We start from the raw sequence: 22,079 nt of genomic DNA on the forward strand, positions 1-22,079 counted from the left end.
TCCCTATGACGACGCAGTGACTTCGAAGCCACTGAAACGTCAAATGATGCCCTTTCTCGTGTAAAGTGTAGAGAAGGCATCAAATTTCGAAAATAAGCTGTTCATACGGCCCGTGACGCAGTGCTGAGAGCACAGATTGTGGGGCAGCCCTTGAGTCGCTGAAAATTGATCATTGTTGAGGTGGTTCCCGATTGACCACACAAAGTGCAGCGTGCAAAGCAGCTTGTGCCGCTGCTGTGGATGCCGTAGAGTGGTCAGTCCGAAAGCTGATGGTAACGCCTCTTGCTGGGACATCTACTGCACCTGACGAACACCGATGGTTCGTGGAGCCATCGGTATGTACATCTACACTGTGTGAATATTTCTCTTGCAAAAGAAGAGACAGTTGTTTCAGTACGAGCGACGAAAGCTCAGATTTCCTTCGAATCCCTGGTGCACTAAGATACACTGTGGGTCGAATAAGACACAAAGGGGGTATCAATGGTTTAGATGCAGGAGCGAAGCCCAAGGGAAGTTTCTCGTTGTACTTCACAATCATTTTAGCGAAGGATGCTTGGCGCCTCTCTGAAGGCAACAGTGCAAGGTGATGACAGGGGGCTCGTGCAAAGTGTCTGATGTGCGTTCTCAGGACTTCTACAACAATGTGAGTTTTTTCTGCAAAAGGTCAGCTATTCTGTGTTCCGGCTCTCTGCATTTATTCACGGGTTGCTTTCGAACACCTTGGGGTTCCGTTCGACACGGACTCGAGGCTCTCTCACTGGCCATTCGGCCGCAATTACCAGTCGTACTATAGGCCACCGGCTGCCGGTTCCAACATGGCTGGCTCATACCCGCTTGGGTATGTCCGAGCCAGAGGCCGTTTCTGTACAGCATCCGATGGCAGGCAGTCGCTCTGGTCCGGGGGATTCGCCTCGATCGAATGGTTCGACATTTTCGCTGGACGGGGACAGGGCGCTGCTCGATGTAGATTTGCAGAATGCGCCAGTTACTTCCGTTCCCGCAATCCCCGACGTTCCCGACATCCAGTTGCCTGCTTCAGCGGGTGTGGCGCAAAATGCTAGACTGCCTGCCGAAAGTGGTCAAATGACGCAAGCTTCTTTTCACCGCGTGATCGCACATCAGAAACAGATCCACGATATTTTATCCGATGCCTCAAGTAAGGTGCCTAATACCCATAGGTCCAAGATCATTGGTTTGCTCCGACAAATTGTACAGGAGTGTGCTGATATCCGAGCAATTGCAGAAAACCTGGGTGGGCGAACGGACGAACTTCGTCACCAGTTGGCGCTGTCGAGACATTCGGCTTCTCTCGGTGCGGCACTCTCGGCTCCTCGGCCGGTCCAAACGGCCGTGACTTATGCGGCGGCAGCCGCGCGGAGCACGGCGCGTCCTACGGCGGTCCCGCCCGTTTGGCCTGAGACTTGTTCTCACCCTGTACTGCCATCGCACTGGTCTGAAATAGCTGACCAACACACAACGCACACCACCAGGCGAGAGCATGAACGCATTATGTTTCTAACCCCACTCATTCCGTCTACCAATCCTGCCAATGAGGTCACGAAGATTATTAAGTCAAACATTGACCCCATTAGGGAAAACATTGGCGAACTGACTATCAGAAAGACACGTCATGGATTAACAATATTAACAAACGACCATAACGCTATTACTAGGTTAAAGAATGCACTTGAAAAGAACGCAATCACAAGCATGTCATTGTCAGTCCGATTGCCCCAAAAGTGAAAACCTCGCGTCAAACTCGCTGGTGTAGACTCCGATATTCCAGCCGCCAACATCATCTCACAGCTAAATATGCGCAATCCGAACCTACATTTAGACCCGACCACATGCCGAGTGGCGGTATCGTACAAGGAGCGATCGGGCAACTTCACACATGTGCTCGAAGTGGATCCTTCCACCTGTCGCTCACTGCTTGCTCAGGAACGAGTTCTTCTCGGTTGGACAGCATGTAGCGTGAGTGAGTACTTTCGTGTGCCATTGTGCGCATATTGTGCAACGTACGGCCATACAAGAAAGTCCTGTCCTGTCGCCAACAAACCTGACAAAGTGGTGTGTACGAAGTGCACGGGTACACATCTTGGCGAAGCATGCACTCTTAGAATGAACGATCCAGGAATTGTTTGCAACGAATGCCAGAAAGTCGCAAGACCTAGTTCTCGTCCAACTGGACACGAAATGTGTCCTATATTACGAGAACGCGTCGCCCGCATGAGGGCCAGAACAGACTATGGATAATCTAGGAGGCGTGTACATCAAAGAAGGACGCAGCGGCCTCTATGACGTGCAGTGTTATTTACGGTTTCCTTCGTTAGTGCCCACATCCTTTTCGACTCATTTATATAGACCACATGGAGGTCGCTGTTTTTGCCGCTATTCTTCTAATCATGGCATATTCATACACGAATTTACACCATATGACACACACTTACAAGTAACTACACATCCCACAAAATTACACGATATTTCTTTCCTCAAGATATTTGCTGGTTGCGCGGGTCACACTGCAATACATGGAAAAAGGCTCCTTAAAGCTCTTCGCATTTTTGTTCCAGGAAAAGCGTTGCACTTGTTATTTAAAATTGATCCGAACTATCATGATTTACAGCAATAACTTAAAATTTCTACAGGCTAATCTAGACCATACACGTGATGCTACAAAATTATTGATAGAACACATGACGCAACAACACTTCAATTTCGCCTTCGTGTGTGACCTGAACATCCGCGCAGGCACTGTTCAAGGCATACCACACACCATAACAATGTTCCACGCACCAAAGATTCCTCACGTCATGCTTCTAGTACACAACACTAATTTTGACTTCTTCCCATTACACGTAACAGATTTGTTTGTTGCAGTAAAGTGTAAAAGCCTTGACCAAACATTAATACTGATAGCTGTGTATGCCCCGACGCAAAGACCTATTGACCCAGTTCTGGTCGAGTTGCAATGCGTAGTTTCATTGATTACAGATTGTACTGTCATCATAGCCGGAGATTTCAATTCTAAGCATAGAATGTGGGGGCCAGCTATAGGGGATTCTCGAGGCTCTCAAGTAATCCAATTCGTGATGGCGAATGACTTAGTCATATTGAACAACCCCAACTTCTCTCCATCTTTCACAACACCGTATGCAGATTCATGGACATATTTAACCATGGTTTCGCATGACCTCACTCGCGATGCTTACCATTGGAAGGTTCTCCAAATTCCTACCCTCTCGGACCACAACTACATTGAATTCTCGTTCTCGCAAGCACATACCAGCAGTGCTAAACGATTAACTAATCCAGGAAGAGTGAAAATTCTTAACAAATTAGAGGACGACACTTGATTCACAAAGATAATCGGCTGCAACATTGGGTCACCTGAAGCCCTAAACATGGTTATACACAAGTTTTATGCCATATACTCCACCTTAAGCCAACGTTACTCAAGATGCATAACATCGCGTAGTAAATTAGGTAATGGTTGGTGGACACCAGAATTGAACGTAAGCGTGTTCGGGATATGCGACGACGATACCAGCGAACAGCGGACCCCCTCCTTCGAGACATGTATCGCAAATAGTACGTTGATTCATTCTCAACCTACAAGGACGAAATCAGGAAAGCAAAATCATCGTTTGATAAAGACATTTGGGACTTTCTCACTAAGAAATGTTTATATGGTGACGTTTTCAAAACCTCATTTCAAAAACACCACCAAGTAACTTTTCTTCCTCCTCTAGATTTACCTAACGGCACTCGCACAGCTTCTGTAATTGAGTCTGCCCAGCTACTACTCGATACATTGGTAGTAGTGGACAGCTGTTCTGAAGACAACATGCACCACACTATCATGCGTAACATTGCGGCTAGTCCTTACCCGTGGCATACTTCTGACCCTCCTTTTACAATATCTGAGATAGAGTGCGCAATGAAACAGGGTAATTCACACTCTGCTCCTGGACACGACGGATTAACCTACTCGTTGATTAAAGAATTATTTGAATACCATCCTCAATTTTTTCTATTTTATCTTCAATACCGCCTTAAGAATCGGACACTTCCCACAGGCTTGGAGAAGAGGGAAAGTAATATTCATACCAAAGCCAGGACGTCAACTCCATTCGCCTTATGCATTTGACCAAAAGTTATGAACTCTGTATTCAGTAAAGTATTAGAAAGACTATTAAATGCTCGTCTGTATTATTTCCTGCACAATAATAATCTCCTTCACAATAATCATTACGTTTTACGCACAATAAAAGTGCTACGTTAGCACTATACACACTGCGAAGCAAATTGGCTGCATACAAGGCAGCCAAACTTCCTACCATACTCATATCTCTTGATTTTGTAGGAGCATTCGATAGTGTTTGGCATCCTGCAGTCTCGAACTTTTTACGCAAGCACAGGTGTCCACAAAACTTGTACTTTCTACTCAAATTCTTTTTATCGAACCGCACTGTAACTGTTTCAACCAATGTCGCAGAAGAGACAGTTCGTACAACAATTGGCGGCCCGCAAGGATCCCCTATCAGTCCGCTACTGTGGAACATAGTAATACACAGCTTACTCAATCTTCCCGTGCCACCCGACGTACACATACAGGCGTACGCGGATGATACCAACATTGTTATCACAAATAAGTCAAAACTCCGATTACAAGCAAAGGTTGAGCATGTCCTGGCTCTGGTCTCTGGTTGGGCACGAGAACAAAAAGTTACCGCAAGCGCCGAGAAGTCGTTCTTCGTGTTCTTTAATAACGGACACATGGGTACATCAAAACGCTGCCCATCTATCCGCGTGGATGGCATTTTTCTCAAACACAAGAAAGAAAATAAGATTCTAGGCGTATTATTTGACCCCTCTTTAAATTTTCATGACCACATTGACTACATTAAAAGAAAGGCTGAAGTGTCCACGTCTCGGCTTCTCGCATTTGTTAAATCGCACCGTTCATTAAAAAGTACACTCATTAGACGACTCTACCGCCAAGTGATATTGCCCTCTCTCACGTATGCATTTCCGGTATGATGGCCTATGTTCCCATCAAAGTTCATTAGGGCGCGAGTTTTATCAGTTCAGCGAACCGTCTTAATTTCCTTAACAGACGCATTTTACACCACACGTACGTCATCCCTACAGATTCTCGCTAACGCGCCTTCGTTACCACTAGAGTTGGACAGACAACCTGCAGAATTTTCCTTATTCATACTCCGGAACGTAACTTATTATGGTGTAAAAACATTCAAACTGGCTTACATACTACATCCATGCCGTCCGTGGGCTCATCACCCCAGTAAAAAAATATAAATTTACTTTCGCTAAACTCTCACCATCACAAGAAGCGGTTATTTTAAAAACAAAAGCCATTCACGCATACACTGACGGCTCATACACGTCCTACGCGGCGGGTGCGGCATATATTGCTTTGGCAAAGGATGGAAAAATCATAACTCTTAGAAAATTTCAGATCCGCAACGCTTCAAGCGCATACGACACGGAATTAATGGCATTCCAAGAAGCCCTTCATTTCGTTTTTGCAAACAACTTTAACACGCCAGCCCACATTTACACAGACTGTCTATCGCTTCTAATGAAACTTTCAAGTCTCACGGATAACGATGGAAGAATTCGGAACATTAAGCTGCTTCTTACCCATAAAATCTCGTCAGGCGAAATTATAAAATTGTATCATGTACCTGGCCTTATGGGAATTTTGGGAAATGAGCTAGCTGACGCTGCAGCTGCATTAGGAGGGAAATCAGGCTTCGTGCGTTACGCCGAAATATCAATTCGGTCAGTATGAACTCAGTTTCATAAAATCTTGAATTCATATTGGCACACCCATTGGCAGACTGAAGGACCTGAGACAACGCTATTTCATTGGATCACAAGTCTGTACAAAATTCCTCAATGGTTCCCCCCTCCTAAAAACCTAACACACTTATTATCTGGTCACGGACACTTTCAGTATTATCTTCATCGATTCAATATAACTGCATCAGACTGGTGTATGTGTGGTGCACCTTGCTTGAGCGAACAACACTACTTTAATGAATGCCCAAACACGCAACACATTGTGACCCATTTGCGTGTGCCCAAAAGTGATACAACACTAATTGCGCATTATTATGGGCTATTGACCAATAGAAAATCTCGCGCGTATCTACTTCAGTTAGTGACTGACATGCGCAACTCTGTTTCTATGACATCCACATGACACGCATTAGCTACCAACACTTAATCAGGACGTCGCTTCATACTCCGAATCACCTCCCTATCACAACTTTTGCGTGAATGTTCTCGATTACAGTCGCAGTTATGACAACAAAGGTGGGGGAAAACCTCGGCGACTGATAACGATAACATCACTGCTCCATTTTCCCTAAGTACTCGAACCATAGCATTCGCAACGCTTGCGCGAGTACCTAATCCTGCCCCCCCCCCCCCTTTTTTTAAAGCTTGTTACTATTGCGAATGGCGCCTTGTCTAAGTTCGCAGCGGCAAACAGGCTGCCCAAGGTTCCCTGCTGCATCGCTGGTTGGAACGACAGCCCGACGTGCCTGGCTACATGACTCCTAGTGAATAAATGGGCTTCGACATCACAGAGGCCACTGCTACCATCCTCGTCAACGTATACCCATCCTCAAGACCACTGGCTCACATCCCACTTCGTTGTTTGTTTTTGGACTTTCTGCATTTAACGACAATACATTTAAAATAAACACACACACACACAAACACACACACAACACACACAACACACACACACACACACACACACACAAACTCCAAAAACTCAAGTGGGGGAAATACACTGCTGCTGCATATCGACCTGCTCATTCCTGAGAAGCTAACTAGTTTATTTATTACAGTTTCATGCCGGACTCACTAGGTTTTACCCATGTTATTTTTTTAACTGATTGGCTTTTTCAAAAAATAAAAATTTGGGAAGTTTCCCCTCTTCATTTATGTTAGATGGGCTTCAGCCTGTTATACCTTCTGGTGGTACGGGCTACCCCCCTTTTTTCCTTTTAGTTATTTTCACATATAGGGGGCGGAAAAACACAAACACAATGTGAGTTTGTATCAGATAGTCACCAGCGATTGCAATTGTTGCCTCTATTGACGTACATCTGGGAGGACCAAGGCACACTCTCCGTGCGTGGGCTTGTACTGCCTGTAGAACACGAACATTGGTCTTGCAGGTATTGCTAAGCACGGGCAAGCTATATCTCAGGAAACCGAGAAACAGGACTCTGTAGAGTTCCATCATTGCGTCTACTGAGATCCCTACGTCTTGCCTGCCAGGAACTTGAACATTTGGGAAATAGCGGTCAGGCGCTTCTTCATATAGGCCACATTCGGACTCCAACAGAGGTCCCTATCAATAATGATGCCCAGAAACCGGTGGGTCCTGGCGTAAGAAACGGGTCACCCGCAGATTGAGATGACAAAAAGGGTCGTTGCTTTGCGAGTGAAGGCCACCAAGGCACATTTTTTTGGTGATATGCTGAGGCCTTGTTTTAACAAGTAGTTGGCAATTGTAGTTGCTTCTCTTTAAAGCCGGGAACGTATCTGAGGACCTGTGACGGCCGAAGTCCAGACACAGATGACTGCGTATATTGAGATTTTTAATGGTACTTGGCAAGTATTGAGCAAGGCCAATTTGTGCAAGATTTAATAGCGTCGGGCTAAGAACTCCGCCTTGAGGAACACCCTTGGTAGTATAGCGTCGCGTAGTTGGGCCATCTTCTCCTAACACAAAGAATGATCTTGCAGCCTGGTAACTCGAAATCCACCGAAACACTCGACCACCAAGGCCAATCACCGCAAGAGCACCCAAAACGGCTTCATGTAGTACATTATCATACGTGCCTTTCACATCTAGAAACAAAGCTCTAGATAGTCGCTTACGGGATCTTTTGTGCTGAACGTACGAAACTAGATCAACGACATTGTCAATTGCAGAGCGGTCGCGTCGCAAACCAGCCATGGAATTAGGATAAATCTTTTAGTATTCAAGATACCACTTCAGGCGGCCTAGTATCTTCTGTTCCGTTATCTTTCCTACGCAGCTGGCCAGTGCTATTGGGCGGTACAAGGCGAGTTCAAGTGGGGATTTGCCCTGCTTCAAGATTGGTAACAAGCGGCTTACTTTCCAGTCATCAGGAACATTGCCATTCTGCCTCGAGGTGCTGTAAAGGCTAAACAGTTCTCTCCTTGCACCTTCCCCAAGGTTGCACAAAGCTCGGTTCGGAATACCATCTGGGCCCGGAGACGTTGAACGCCTGCAGAGAGCTAGTGCTGCCTCGAGCTCCTCCATTGTAAAAGGGAGGTCCTAGTGGTTGTCACGAGAACAGGGGACGTCACCTCTCGCTAGAGAATCTGGATGAGTGGCTTGGTTGGTGATCTGCGCACAGAAATATTCTGTGACGTCGATGTCTTGCCTCCCTTGAAAAAGCGCGAGTGCTTTGGAAAACGCTGTTCCGAAGGGTGACGCAGACCTTGCACCATTTTCCAAATGTGTGAGAGTGACTTCCCTATCCTAGTGATAGGGTCTAGTGACTGGCAAAACGTTGTCCATCGTTCCGACGCTAATCTATCCATGACACGCCTAATCTTCTTTTGCATCCTCCTGGCTGGCCTAAGATCGGGAATCGATTTCGTACACCGATACCGACGCTCCACCCGGCGTCGAAGTGCTCGGAGTCGCTCAAACTCTATGTCAAAATCGTTTCGTGTGGAAGATATCGTCACCGTGTGAGTGGCGTTTCGCATTGTGCTCTTCATTGTTTGTTCTAACGCAGATTGTAGGTCATCGCTGCAATCGTCTTCCATGTCATATTTGAAGTTGTTTCATTGTACTGCTCTAATGGTCGTCCGTGGACCACAACTAGACAAGCCTTTGATGTTAAGGTAGATTGTAATGTGATCACCTCCACGTGTCTCAACATCTGGAAACCACTTGACATATCTCGAGAGGGAGTTGCAGACAAAAACAAGGTCGAGAAAGCTGGCGTATGTCACCCCTCGAAGAAAATTGGGGCTACCGTCATTCAGGAGAGTAAGGCCATAGCTGTAGGCGATGTTTGCTAACCTGCGTCCTCTTGCATTTGTCCGCGTACTTCCGCATGCGTGATGGTGCGCATTGAAATCACCTATGATGACCCATGGTGCAGGACACACTCTTCAAATATCCACTAATCTCCTGGAATTGAGGTGATTCGACGGCGATATATAAACGCCTATGAGAGTAAACGTGGGTTTGTTCTTTTTCACAGTCATGCAGACATACTGATTGTCATCGTGAGGCGCAATTGGTTGCACAACATACGTCAGTTCATGACGAACAAAGACGATGATTTTGCTGCACGCACAGTTTGTTGAAGACATGACAGCTCCGTACCCTAAAAGTCCTATTGGTTTCGACAAATTTGGTTCACAAATGACGATGAGTGGAAACACGTTGCTAAACACAAACTGACAAAAATCTGAAGGGCGTGATTTTAGTCCTCTGGCGTTCCACTAAATGACGGATGCAGCCTTGACTTCTTTACGAAATGATGAGGTGTAAGTAGCCATCTTCCTAGTTGAGAGATTCAGGCACTGTACTTAGGGCGTCCAATACTCTAAGTGCGCTTCGAGCAGATGCTGTGTCATGTCGACTAATATCGCTCGGATGGCTTCTATGGGATACCGTAGCACCGAGATCACTTGGGTATCTCTTTTAGGCAAATCTTCCATGGCTGGAGACGGCTCTGGTATGACCGCAACCTGCTGAGGTTTCTTGGCAGAAGAGCGGGTCGGGAGCGTGGGCCATTCTTCAAGAGAAGGATGCTTCTCCGCTTTTTTCGTAGAAGTGGTGGGTCCTTCGCAGCGCTACTGTGTGGAACCACTAAAGAGAGGGAACTATCTTTTCGAGAATGTGCCTTGTTTGAAGACTTTCAATGATGCCGACGTCAACGCTGACGCCGGACTACTTCGGCTGCCTCCCTGCGTGTCGAATTGTCTCAGGTCATTTGTTTGAGAACCGCGCGCTCCTTTTGGATTCGAGGACAGTCTTTCGACGAGGCAGCATGAGGACCGCTGCAGTAGGCGCACTTCAGAGTAGTCGCCCGACAGGCGTCTTCAATGGAGGGGGAAAAAGCACATACTAAATTGTTGTATCTTTGCGAGAAACTGTGTACAGGTATTTCATAGAAAAGCAAGCTTCAAAGAACCTAACTGCAGAATAAACTCTGCTTGTGAAACCAGTGAAAAAAACTTCCTCTGCTTGGAAATGCAGTGAAAGTAGCTTTCATGCTTCACAAACACACGCGTCCTGCAACACGAAGTATGGCCGTGATAATGGGTAGTACAAGCGTGCATTGTCAATGGGCGTCAAAATATGTGATTATCATAATGGCTCTATCGTTGAAAGTCGGTACCCCACTATACTAGGCTTACACGTTATATACTGCGCCTATTCTCTTGAAGGAGCACTGACATCAAATTTACTCATGTCAAGATTTTCGCGCCAACGAGTAGCTATCGACCCCCTAGTAGCGAATCGTGACCTAAAGCGCATCTTAGGTACGAATGAATATCTATAATATTGATTATATATCTGCTATCGAACGTGGTTCAAAATGGGTTGAAAGCCCGCCAAATTGTAATGCTGTCAGTGCTACCTCGCGGCCACGTCGAGGCCACTGCACAACTGATGATGCTTTCACAAAAAATAGTCACGTCACGCACATTGGCATTTCGTCTGCTAGGAGCGCACGTGCAGTCAATCTAGTTGCGTCTGTGATGATGTAGACTAAAACCCCTCAGTGTATTTTCCCCCGATTAGGTTAACTAGCGCCAACCCGTTCTTCCCCTCTTCATTTATCCCCGGCCTCGAGGCCTACCCGCCGCGGTGGTCTAGTGGGTAAGGTACTCGGCTGCTAATGTGCACGTCGCGGGATCCAATCCCGGCTGCGGCGCCTGCGTTTCCGATGGAGGCGGAAATGTTGTTGGCCCGTGGGCTCAGATTTGGGTGCACGTTAAAGAACCCCAGGTGGTCGAAATTTTCGGAGCCCTCCACTACGGTGTCTCTCATAATCATATGGTGGTTTTGGGACGTTAAACCCCGCATATCAATCAAATCAATCGAGAAAGGGCCTCGTACGGCCAGTCAAACCGAAATCTTTCATCAATACAGGATTTATCCTCTAGCAGCTCAGCGCAAAGTGAAGCAAGTAAATGCGGCTGTTCTTCGGCGTAGAGTCCCTCTGTCTATCGGCGCTTACAAAATCAACCCACTGGCTGCGTTGAGGTTCATGACTTGGAAAGGCATGAAATTCCACGCGATTTCCGCTTTTTTCGCGCCTCAACTTGCAGTTTCCCACTGCGCAGCGGTTCACTGAGATTCTGCCACGTGTGGTCTCTCTGAATGATCGTACTCACGCTTTGGAGCACATGTCATATCAGTCGATGCGACACCATAAATCGCACGCACGCTTCAACAAAGCAAGCAGAGCCATTAGTGAGAGCATGGCCGGGAGTCGGCTCCAAACACACTCAGATCGTGGACGTCATTGTTTCTACCCTATCGTCACTCAGGATGGTATCTGTGGAATGTGTCACACCAAACACGTAGCCCTAGTGCCGATGTTGCAGGTCAGTCTGTTTTACGTTTATTTTTTTCCTCCTTAGTTTTTCTACGCTGTTTCACATCAAATAATATAACTTCTACGCGACGGGTGTCATTCCAATTTGGCCGAGAAGATCTATGCATACCAAGCAATCGAATGATGGGCACATCTCGATCTTGAAAGTTAATGCCAGTGCTCCTTTAAAGCCACGTACAGTTGGTCCATAGCAAATTCGAGAACGTTTCATGCACTAAGTGTATGAAATACGTACTAGTAACAGAACGTCGCTATCGCGTTCAACTCGTAAAGGCGAAGCATTAGAATTCCCTGAATTTTTGTCTCATTCATGTAACTGGCGCGACAATCAGCGAATGGACCCTCGGGAAATCTCACTTTTGGCAGCCGGTGTTTTGGCTGCTGCAAGAGTCGTCCTGTGGTGGATGCGGCTTTTTGCACCACCTGAATGCCGTCCTTCACCCAACACAATCGCATTTTCTAGCTGATTCCCAATACGTGACGACAAAAAAAGAAACAAGACGTTGACCACAATATACGAAAAAAAAGCAAGACGTCCGAGCCTTCATACAGAAGCCTTGCTCACAAAAAAAGTCATAAAAACACAGCCATTTCTTTGCTCAATCTCGAAGTCTGTCCATGTTAGTTGTATGGTCATTTTAAAGCGACGATCACGCTCTAACTTCTACGAACCAAAATCTTGCCATGAGCTTCATTTTGATCTGTTTGGTTTCTTTGTAAACCGCAAATTTCCACCTCATATTCATGTATTTTGTCCTCAGTACCTTTCTCTTGCTGTCACTATTATAATAATTTTTCTTCGCAAGAGTCTAGGAATGTCCATCTTCATTCATTCATTCATTTCCTCAAAGACCTTCAAAGAGGTATTAAACAAGCATCGGGTTAATATACAACTGAAACAACTCGCCAAACAAGTCACTCTAGCTAATATACGATCGATAGAGTTGTCACAGTAATCAATGCTAATTTATATTTGATATGCTATGCGTACAGCTTGATGGGTAGGTGATTGTGGAGATATCATGTAGCAAAACCTTTCCAGTTTTTTTCTGTTCTGAAAAAAAAAAGCGGAAAATGTTTGAGTACGGGCGTTGAACACGCTCTGAAAAACGGAGGAAGCGTCAAAGCAGTGAAGAGAAAATTTGGGATAGGCAAAAATCAGATTTATGCACTAAGGAACAAAGAGGCGAAATAACCACGAATATGAATAGGATATTTAAAATAGCGGAGGAGTTTTACAGAAATCTGTACAGTAGCCGAGACAACCACAACCTCAATACTATCAAAACTAGCAGTAACCCAGATGACACCCCACCAGTCATAATAGATGAAGTCAGAAAAACTTTGGAGAGCATGCAAAGAGGCAAAGCTGCTGGTGAGGATCAGGTAACATCAGATCTGCTGAAAGATGGAGGACAGATTGTGTCAGAAAAACTAGCCACCCTGTTTACGAGGTGTCTCCTGACGGGAAGTGTACCAGACACTTGGAAGAACGCTAACATCATCTTAATACATAAGAAAGGAGATGACAATGACTTGAAAAACTACAGGCCGATCAGCTTGCTCTCTGTAGTATACAAGCTATTTACAAAGGTAATTGCTGACACAGTAAAGAAAACATTAGAATTCAGTCAACCAAAGGAACAAGCAGGATTTCGAACAGGCTACTCAACAATCGACCACACTCATACTATCAATCAGGTAATAGAGAAATGCTCAGAATATAACGAACCACTATACATTGCCTTCATAGATTACGAGAAGGCGTTAAATTCAGTAGAAATATCAGCCGTCATGGAAACACTGCAGAATGAGGGCGTCAATGAAGTATATATAAACATCCTGAAAGAAATCTACGGGACCAACTGCTACCATAGTGCTTCATAAAGAAAGCAACAGAATACCAATCAAGAAGGGTGTGAGGCAGGGGGACACAATCTCCCCAATGCTATTTACCGCGTGCTTAGAGGAGGTTTTCAGAAGCCTTGAATGGGTAGAGTTAGGAATAAGAGTTAATGGAGAGCACCTTAGTAACCTGCGCTTCGCGAATGACATTGCATTGCTAAGTACCTCAGGGGACGAATCGCAACTCATGATTACGCAGTTAGACAAGGAGAGCAGAAAGGTGGGTCTTAAAATAAATCTGCAGAAAACGAAAGCAATGTGCAACAACCTCAGAAAAGATCAGCGCTTTGAGATAGGTAGTAGTGCACTTCAAGTTGTAAAAGACTATGTCTACTTAAGGCAGGTAATAACCGCAGAGCCCGACCACGATATTGAAGTATCTAGAAGAATAAGAATGGGGTGGACCACTTTCGGCAAGCACTCTCAAATTATGACAGGTAGATTGCCACTATCCCTCAAGAGGAAGGTATATAACAGCTGTATCTTGCCGGTACTTAGCTACGGAGGAAAAACCTGGAGACTTACAAAGAGGGTTCAGCTTGAATTGAGGACGACGCAGCGAGCAATGGAAATAAAAATGGTAGGTGTAACCTTAAGAGACAAGAAGAGAGCAGAGTGGATTAGGGGACAAACGGGCGTAAAGGATATCATAGTTGAAATAAAGAAGAAGAAATGGACATGGGCAGGGCATGTAGCGCGTAGACAGGATAACCGCTGGTCATTAAGGGTAACTGACTGGATTCCCAGAGAAGGAAAGCGGGTTAGGGGGAGACAGAAGGTTAGGTGGGCAGATGAGATTAAGAAGTTTGCGGGTATAAATTGGCAGCAGCAAGCACAGGACCGGGTTAACTGGCGGAACATGGGAGAGGCCTTTGTCCTGCAGTGGACGTAGTCAGGATGATGATGATGATGATGATGTTGATGTGTGGCCGAAACATAAGTTCTTCGAAAAAGCACCTCTTTGAACATTCGTTCTTTCTTCCATTTAAATCAAGGAGACGTGTAAATAGCATAATAAATATTGGAGGCTGTGTTCTTTGAAAACTAATTTTCGAATTTTATGTCGTCTTTAAAATAACGCTCACAAACATAAACCAAAATTCTACACTGACAGCGTAGTAGTAGTATACATTACAAGTCCCACAGCAGCAAGACCTAACCGAACTTCATGTGGTAAGTGACATTTCTCGCAACTATAGGCCCATATCACTGGCATAATTCTCATGAAAAATCAATTAGCATACTTAGTATACCACGATAATATATAACAAATAATAATGTGCTGATAAAAGAAAAACAACAGTTTGGAAGAGGTACTTCTTGCGCAACTCAATTATTTGAATTTTATCACGTATTGGCACTTGATGTTGATTAATAAGGTCAAATAGATTGTTTTTTTTTATACTTTCGTAAGGTTACGTTCACCGTGTCAGGTCCCCTTCTACCCAGTATACTTAAAATGTTAAATATGAACTCAAATGTAGATGAATGAATCATTGTCCTGACTTGTGTAGAGGAATAAATCATTCGTCTGGCTTAGTAGCTGATGTGCTTACTGCTCTCGCATAGCAGAGTAAATCATACTCTATATCGTGGAACACTTATTCTAAACACAGTTGCTTGAATTCGAAACTGTTCGCCTCATCGCCGGCCTTCTCTTGTTTTGAACGGCAAGAGCTCACCGTACGTTCAAGTGTCATCAAGAGTCCCAAAAGGCTCGCTCTTAGGGCCACTTAGGTTTTTACTTTTTTAGATGACATTACTGCGAGCATTCGTGAATACTATTTTTTGCCGATGATTGTGTTGTTTATTGGAAAATCAAGTGTGACAATAATTTTGCCGTGTTATAACTGGGCGTATAATGCATTAATATTTTGTGTTCCTCGAGGAACGTGAACTTGAACCCAAAAGAGTGTGTCCACGTTTCTTTTACGAAAAGGAAAGTAAAAATTACTGCCTAGCTTCTGCTGTCTAGGACCCTCCTAAAAATTTAATTGAAAAACTGAAAAGATAACAAAACGTGCTGGTAGGTTCATCCTGAGACGGTATGGGCGGAACGAAACTTGTACAAAAATTAAACGCGAATTGAACTGGGAACAGCTTTGTCATTAAAGGGAAAAGTTAAGTCTGATGATTTTATAGCTAATTTATAGTAACAAGAATATATTGAGAAGCGAGAACTATTTCAAACAACCACACTTTGTTTTGAGCGTAACTACCATCCTTTTAAAATTCCCGAGCACCGTGCCAGGACGAACTTGTTTGCAAACGTTTTCATTGCCAGAATTATTGTTCAGTGGAACTGTCTGTGTGAAGAGCAAAAGTGCTGTTCTAATGAAGACTTGTTTTTTTTTCCCACTGGTAAACCCGCTGCTATAACACCTTTGAGCAATGCGGGGTAATTTTCGAAATCGCTGTTTTATCAGAGTCAGCGAAGCCGAGCATCTTAGCTGGTGTTTGTTTTTATTTGTTTACACTAGTTACGTGTTGCGTACCCAGGCGTGGTAGAGCCCAGAGCGAGCCTAAACGCTGAGTGTTTCCAGTGGCGCAAGTATGAACTTTAACAACAGCGCATGGCTACCGATAAGTTAGCATCATTACATGGTTTATACTAAAAAACTGAACGTGGGCATTTCAACCCCTTATTGTTCATCAGCATGCACACGAGCCAACATGGAGTAGAAGGATCATGTCACGTGAGATCTGGCATAATGTTTACCTATCATTGAAAACCATGGGTCTGCAAACTCATTCGCGTGCTAACACCCCAGACTCACTCAGACTCAGATGGAGGCATTAGTCTGAATCTTAAAGAGTGCGTGTGAGTAATATGTTGGTAAGTTTTAGCCTGAGTGAGTACGGCTAAAAAATGTAGTGGGTTTGAGTCGGAGTGAGCCTGGTTGAGCGAAATGCTGTTGAGTCAGAGTCATAATGAGTTCCAAGGCGAAAACGTATTTCATGAATAAAAAATTTATTTCGCCCAATGCGCCACTTCATCAAGTGTCGTCACATATGCCGTGTGCCGTGATGCCCATAATGAAGATAGCGTCTTGATCTAGCACGAGAAGTCAGTGTTACGTCAAGGAAGTATCATGACATTTCCCTCACTGTACAAACACACGAGTGCTGTGGTTTCCAAGATCACTAAGAATATCACAGCTCTTCTTAGTCACCTTCAACCATTCTCGCGTAGGCTGTAGTTCGCAAAGAATCGAATTTTAAAGGTAGGAATACACTTAAATATTCTGATTAGAAAAGCTACGCTATAACCTACGCGGAAGAAAACGACGACACTTCCAGTCATAGAGGCAGTTTTCGCTAAAACAATGATGACGTCGAGGTAGGCCTTTATATGTTGTACGTCGGCACTCGAAGGCGGTCCTATGACAAATCCTCCATAGCAACTAACAAGGCTGTGGTCTGGCGCTACGCAGTGTATCAGTACTCTCTAAGCGAATGTTCTCGCACGACTATGGTAAACTCCGGCTGATGTAATCAAAGGGAAATTATTCGAAACGTATACTACTTGTGTTTTTATGTAGATAACATTTGGTGAGCAAGATATACCATGATACCACGAGCAAGATATACCATGAACAAGATGACATCTGTATCCACAACTGGACTTCTTTGCTCGCTCCTGCTGTATATAATTTGCAACAACCACTTCGTTACGGGAGCAGTTTCATGCAAAAACCACGTGGGACGCTCAGTTGACTGGTATGTAAACTGCCCGGCATTGCTTGAAAATTTTGCGGATGTGCATGGACGCGGCTATGTGAGACAAATGAAAAGAATGTATTACTGAAAAGCAACACTACATTACGACCGGAAGCCTGCTGTTCTGCGAATAAAAAAAATATGTAATAATAGAGCGTAGTAGTTAAACCATGAACGAGGGCCGCCTAAGTACTGTATTTATTTAACTGCGAAGGTTTTTTGAAAACACATTTTTCTTCCTTATAGCTTTTCTCGCTGTTGTAGTGTTAGGTTCAGCAACTATACAGCAGTTTTTGATTAAATGCACCCACCGCGTAAACCCGTCAGTGATCATTAGTTATCTTGTTTCCATACTTTAGAAGTTTTCAGCTGTCGCAATGCACTAGGTGCTAAAACAACTTCTGTAGAGTGTCAGTCACTTGGTGGTTCTCACAGGTTGCGTTGTACATATAGTGTAATTATATTGTTTAACATACCAAAACGAAAAGTTGGTTATGACACACGTCTTAATATGAAGTTCTCGATTACCTTTTACTATTTGGCTGCATATTAAACATTCGCCTGTATTTATTAAACAGGTGCTTTTGCACTTCATCCCTATCAAAATGCAAAGCTAAACAAATTAACCGGCATCCTCGAGCACAGCAACTTGACACCTCTGTTAAGCGACCCGAGCTCATCTTGTGGTATTGCATGTCCGATGTGAAGAGAATCAGCTTCCGCCATTTTTCGCATGGTACCTGCCGCCACCGTGCAGCATTCTGCAAAACTTGTTCGCCTCTTCAAAGTGGTGCACCAAGCGCACAAAAGGGCAAGTGTTTGCATGCCCATCTCATTTAACGTCATCACACGAGCGTAGCGCTGTGAAAGTTCGTGGCTAAAATTGAGACGTGGACGTATTCGGGTTGAGAATAACCGTATATCACGTTTTGTAATACAAGCTAGCTAAACGAAGACTTTTTTGCATTTGTTGAGCACGCGACAATTCGGTCCAGCAAATCGTTTCTTATATAAATGCGTGTTTTAGAATCTTAACTACAGTACTGTATTTTTTTCTGCATACGCATACTTAATCAAAGAAGTTGCTGCCTGGCAGTGCTAGTGGACCGTACTGCATAAAAACCCATATATAAGCATATACTCTCACAAAGTTATCGCGCACAGGCGCAGGTTATTTATACCTAAGAGCGCAAATCCGTTAGAACATGGCGTCCTAAAAAATGCGCACTGCATGCGTTCAACATGGTATCGGCAAGTGCAACGACGGAAATAAATATGCGAGTCAAGTGGCTGTCACGAGGGTTGTTTATAGTCCATGCGAGGAAAGACCACAAAGAAAGGTAGGTAAGTTAACGAGACAGTTTTGCTGCCCTGCAGTGGGGCAACATATATAGGGACGAAAATAGAAAAAGCATACTAGACGAAGAGCCCCAATCACGCCCACAGAAGGGGGAACACATGAACTCTACAGGCAGTCACAAAGGCCTGTCAACATTGAATGTAAGTTGAATTTAATTTCAATTGTCGAACGTTAGTAGAATCGAGAAATAGGCGTAAGCTATCTGGATCCTTAGCATCACGTTTGTAGTTTTTAAGCACTTCAATAACGCCCTCGTTGCTTCCAGTCCATCGATCAACATATATATGATATAACAATCTTGGCTGCAGAAAATGGCCGTGAGTGCACATGGTCCTGAAACATCCGAAGCGTGTATCGCTGAATGTCGTAGCGAGTGCCGGTCCACAGGACGCGTTCACTTGTCTCTTCGGTTCTGTAGTATAGTACTATATGGACATGCCCACTCTTCCAATGCGATGACTGCACCTTTCTGAGTGCAACACCCATACGAAAGCAGCATAACAATCTGACTTCGGAGCTGCAAATTTGTAATGGTTGTTGAATACCTTCAGCGAAGGGGGAATTAAAGGTAGATGACGCTTTTGGAAGCTACGAGACGATAAAAAGTGCGTGTAAGATGCAGCAAAAGAAAGGAGAAATTCCTATGGCCTAACAGCTGCTCACACCATTGGGGTGTGTATACTAGGAATGTCTGAGGTATTACGCACGAAAAGTCCGATTTGATTATTAGACATGCAAAAGTGAATGTACTGAAGAATTTCGAGTCCCTGATTTCTTTAACGTGCGCCCTAATCTCCTCTGCAACCTGCACACGAATATCTGATGAACGAGAAGTGCATCTAGCATTTCGTGACATTGGAAGCCTAAAATGCATTTTACCTGCCTAATTTTAATGTATAAAACAACCATTTCTGATTCCTAAAAATATTCTTCAGTTATGGCCATGAAATTACTCGACAGTAAACATTAGGTCACTTTTTTATTACTATAGTCTGGCACACCTGTGCAAAGATTTAGTTATGTCAATAAGTCGGCTAAATTTGTTTTGCTAAAGGTTTAAATTGAAGTATAAAATCAGGGTTAATGAATGAGTACTCCGGTTTCTGCAGTGACAGCTCACTCATTAAAAATGTTGGTCATGCAGTAACAGTGGAACTATCGTGTGTGTGTGTGTGTGTGTGTGTGTGTGTGTGTGTGTGTGCGTGTGTGTGTGTGTGTGTGTGTGTGTGTGTGTGTGTGTGTGTGTGTGTGTGTGTGTGTGTGTGTGTGTGTGTGTGTGTGTGTGTGTGTGTGTGTGTGTGTGTGTGTGTGTGTGTGTGTGTGTGTGTGTTCTTGATAGGGTAAAAATTAGGCATTATGTGACTACGTTACGTAGGGTAGTAACCAATTTGTTGTTCATTTTTTTCGTAATGACTAAGATCATTAGTAACTGTTTAGCACAGATGTGTTTTATACCGGGGTCCACCACAGCTCTACTGACGTAATTCCGTCATGTAAGTGACATTGAAAAAATAAACTACAAATGCAAAGAAAAACCAAAGAGCAAGCATTTGTCGCGTGAAATCGAACCAGCAACCTCTAGAACTTCAGCGCGATACGCTAACTACAACGCCACGGAACGAATGTTGTCTGGAATGCCAACGGCAAGCCATTGATATACACCATACACCGTTCGGAAGACCTCAGAGCTCCGATACTTTACCGTGTGTTTGCCACGGCGAGATGGCACGACGGGGTGCTCAAGGTCCTCGCCTCCGCGAGGCGATGCCTCCACGGAGCGTGGTCTCGTGCGCGAGCGCGCTTGTTAGACTCGTAATGAGGGAGAGGACGAAGGTCACTTAGCAAGCTAAGTGGCCGCGCTTACGAAGGGAGTGCGCTGCTGATCCACAACGCAGGAAGAATTGTGACCGTTTTCGAGCTTGTGCTGTGTATACTCGTCTTTGAACAGTGCACTTTTAAGTGTCGCGCTGCGACCGTTGCTAGTCCGCGCTCATCATGTGTATGCTAATTTCGGGTGTGCTTTTTGAATGAGAAGTGCATTGAAAGTTTCAAGCTGCTTGCCGTTCTTAACATGCCTTTGCAACTTTGTGCTTCTCCTAAAACACTGCACAATAAACGCTCAACTACTTCTATAAAGACACGTTTGACAATCATGTTACACCAATTCCCATATTGGGGGATCGGCCACGTTTTTTTTTTTTCGGTAACAAAAACAACGCTGGATCCATAGTTGTACCGCAAGCCAGGTCTCTAAAATGATAAGTACTTAAATCTGGGTGATAGGCTGAGTGGAATAGCAATATGACAAAACAGTTCCACGTTGCAGAGCCCCTGCTCAGTGGTGGAAGGATGGAAGTGCTGGTGCACAAGGCGCTAAAGCGTCGTATTACAGGCTTGCAGCGCGAACAACCTACTGTTCATTGTGATGATCCATGGCAGATGATGCTAATTGCAGAAATATAGGACACGTTGCAAACTTTCATCAAAGGTACGTGACTGCTTTGTTAAAAAAAGAAATTTCCCGCCACTGTAATTTTGCCCGAGCGCGCCCGACAGTGACTGGTCCCTAAAGTGGAGAGGCCTTGAACCCTTTGTCCTGACAGCGGCAAGCCGGGGCGATTGCACTCTTCTTTTCCTAATTTCGTATCGTTTACAGTACCCCAGTTCTTTATGTGGGATTAAGCCACAAGATAAATATGTTTTTTTTACAACCTGTTCAAAAGAAAGTGTACGATTCGTTCTCATATCCTGTCTTGAGAAGAAAAGTAGGAAGCGGACGAGAGAAGCAAATGAGGAATCCAGGGAGGCTAACCAAGCACGTGCCTGGTTGGCTACCCTACGCTGGTGTAATGGCAATTTGAGTGTGAAGATGGCAGAGAGAGAAACAAAAGAGCGAATGAAAATATCATTAAATGCCTTGACGGGTATATGATGCCGCACGTCAAGGCATTAAATGTCTTGACGAGTGACACATACAAAACTCAAAGCCGTCAACATGGGTAGACAGTAAGGTTTTTAGAGTAGTTATGGTTTGTCCCACATGCCTATCCGGCAGCGGACAATATACCAGTGGTGACTCTATAGAAAATACCGTTGTCTTTCAGAAACTATTCTGGAGACCTACACCTAGGAAGCTCTAGTGGAGTTTGATTTTGCCTAATACTTGCTTTACAGTTCTTTTCTTACGGCTAAGAATCTCTTATGAGTGATTTTGTTTTGTTTCAGGTTTGCTCTATATAAACTACCAAAGACCAAGCCGAACATACGCAACTTTAAACAACTTTATGGACACGAAATGGCGTACTATGACAGTGAATCACGGAAAAAAACGTGGAACTTGCTGCGAAATTCTATATACGAAACTATTGGAAATCCCATTTATAATACATTAAAGCCCATGTATACAGAAAGAAAAGTGAGTACTG

General features: G+C 44.4%; 1 protein-coding gene across 5 annotated transcripts in view; it reads left to right on the forward strand.

Annotated features, from left to right (window-relative positions):
- Positions 1 to 22,079, forward strand: part of LOC142768990 (cell-death-related nuclease 7-like) — a 49,947-nt gene that overhangs the window by 1,123 nt on the left and 26,745 nt on the right. The window contains exons 1-3 of one of the 5 annotated variants that reach the window (XM_075871696.1): positions 16,910 to 17,049; positions 17,117 to 17,294; positions 21,880 to 22,069. In XM_075871696.1, the coding sequence (XP_075727811.1) occupies positions 17,143 to 17,294; positions 21,880 to 22,069 (342 nt within the window). In that variant the 5' untranslated portion in view covers positions 16,910 to 17,049; positions 17,117 to 17,142. Of the gene's footprint in view, positions 1 to 16,909; positions 17,295 to 21,004; positions 21,143 to 21,879; positions 22,070 to 22,079 lie in introns of those variants that run through there. The other 4 variants (XM_075871697.1, XM_075871699.1, XM_075871695.1 and 1 more) reach the window with 4 other exon arrangements.

The sequence above is a fragment of the Rhipicephalus microplus genome, chromosome 8, assembly GCF_043290135.1.
Source record: "Rhipicephalus microplus isolate Deutch F79 chromosome 8, USDA_Rmic, whole genome shotgun sequence".
Lineage (NCBI taxonomy): Eukaryota > Metazoa > Arthropoda > Arachnida > Ixodida > Ixodidae > Rhipicephalus > Rhipicephalus microplus.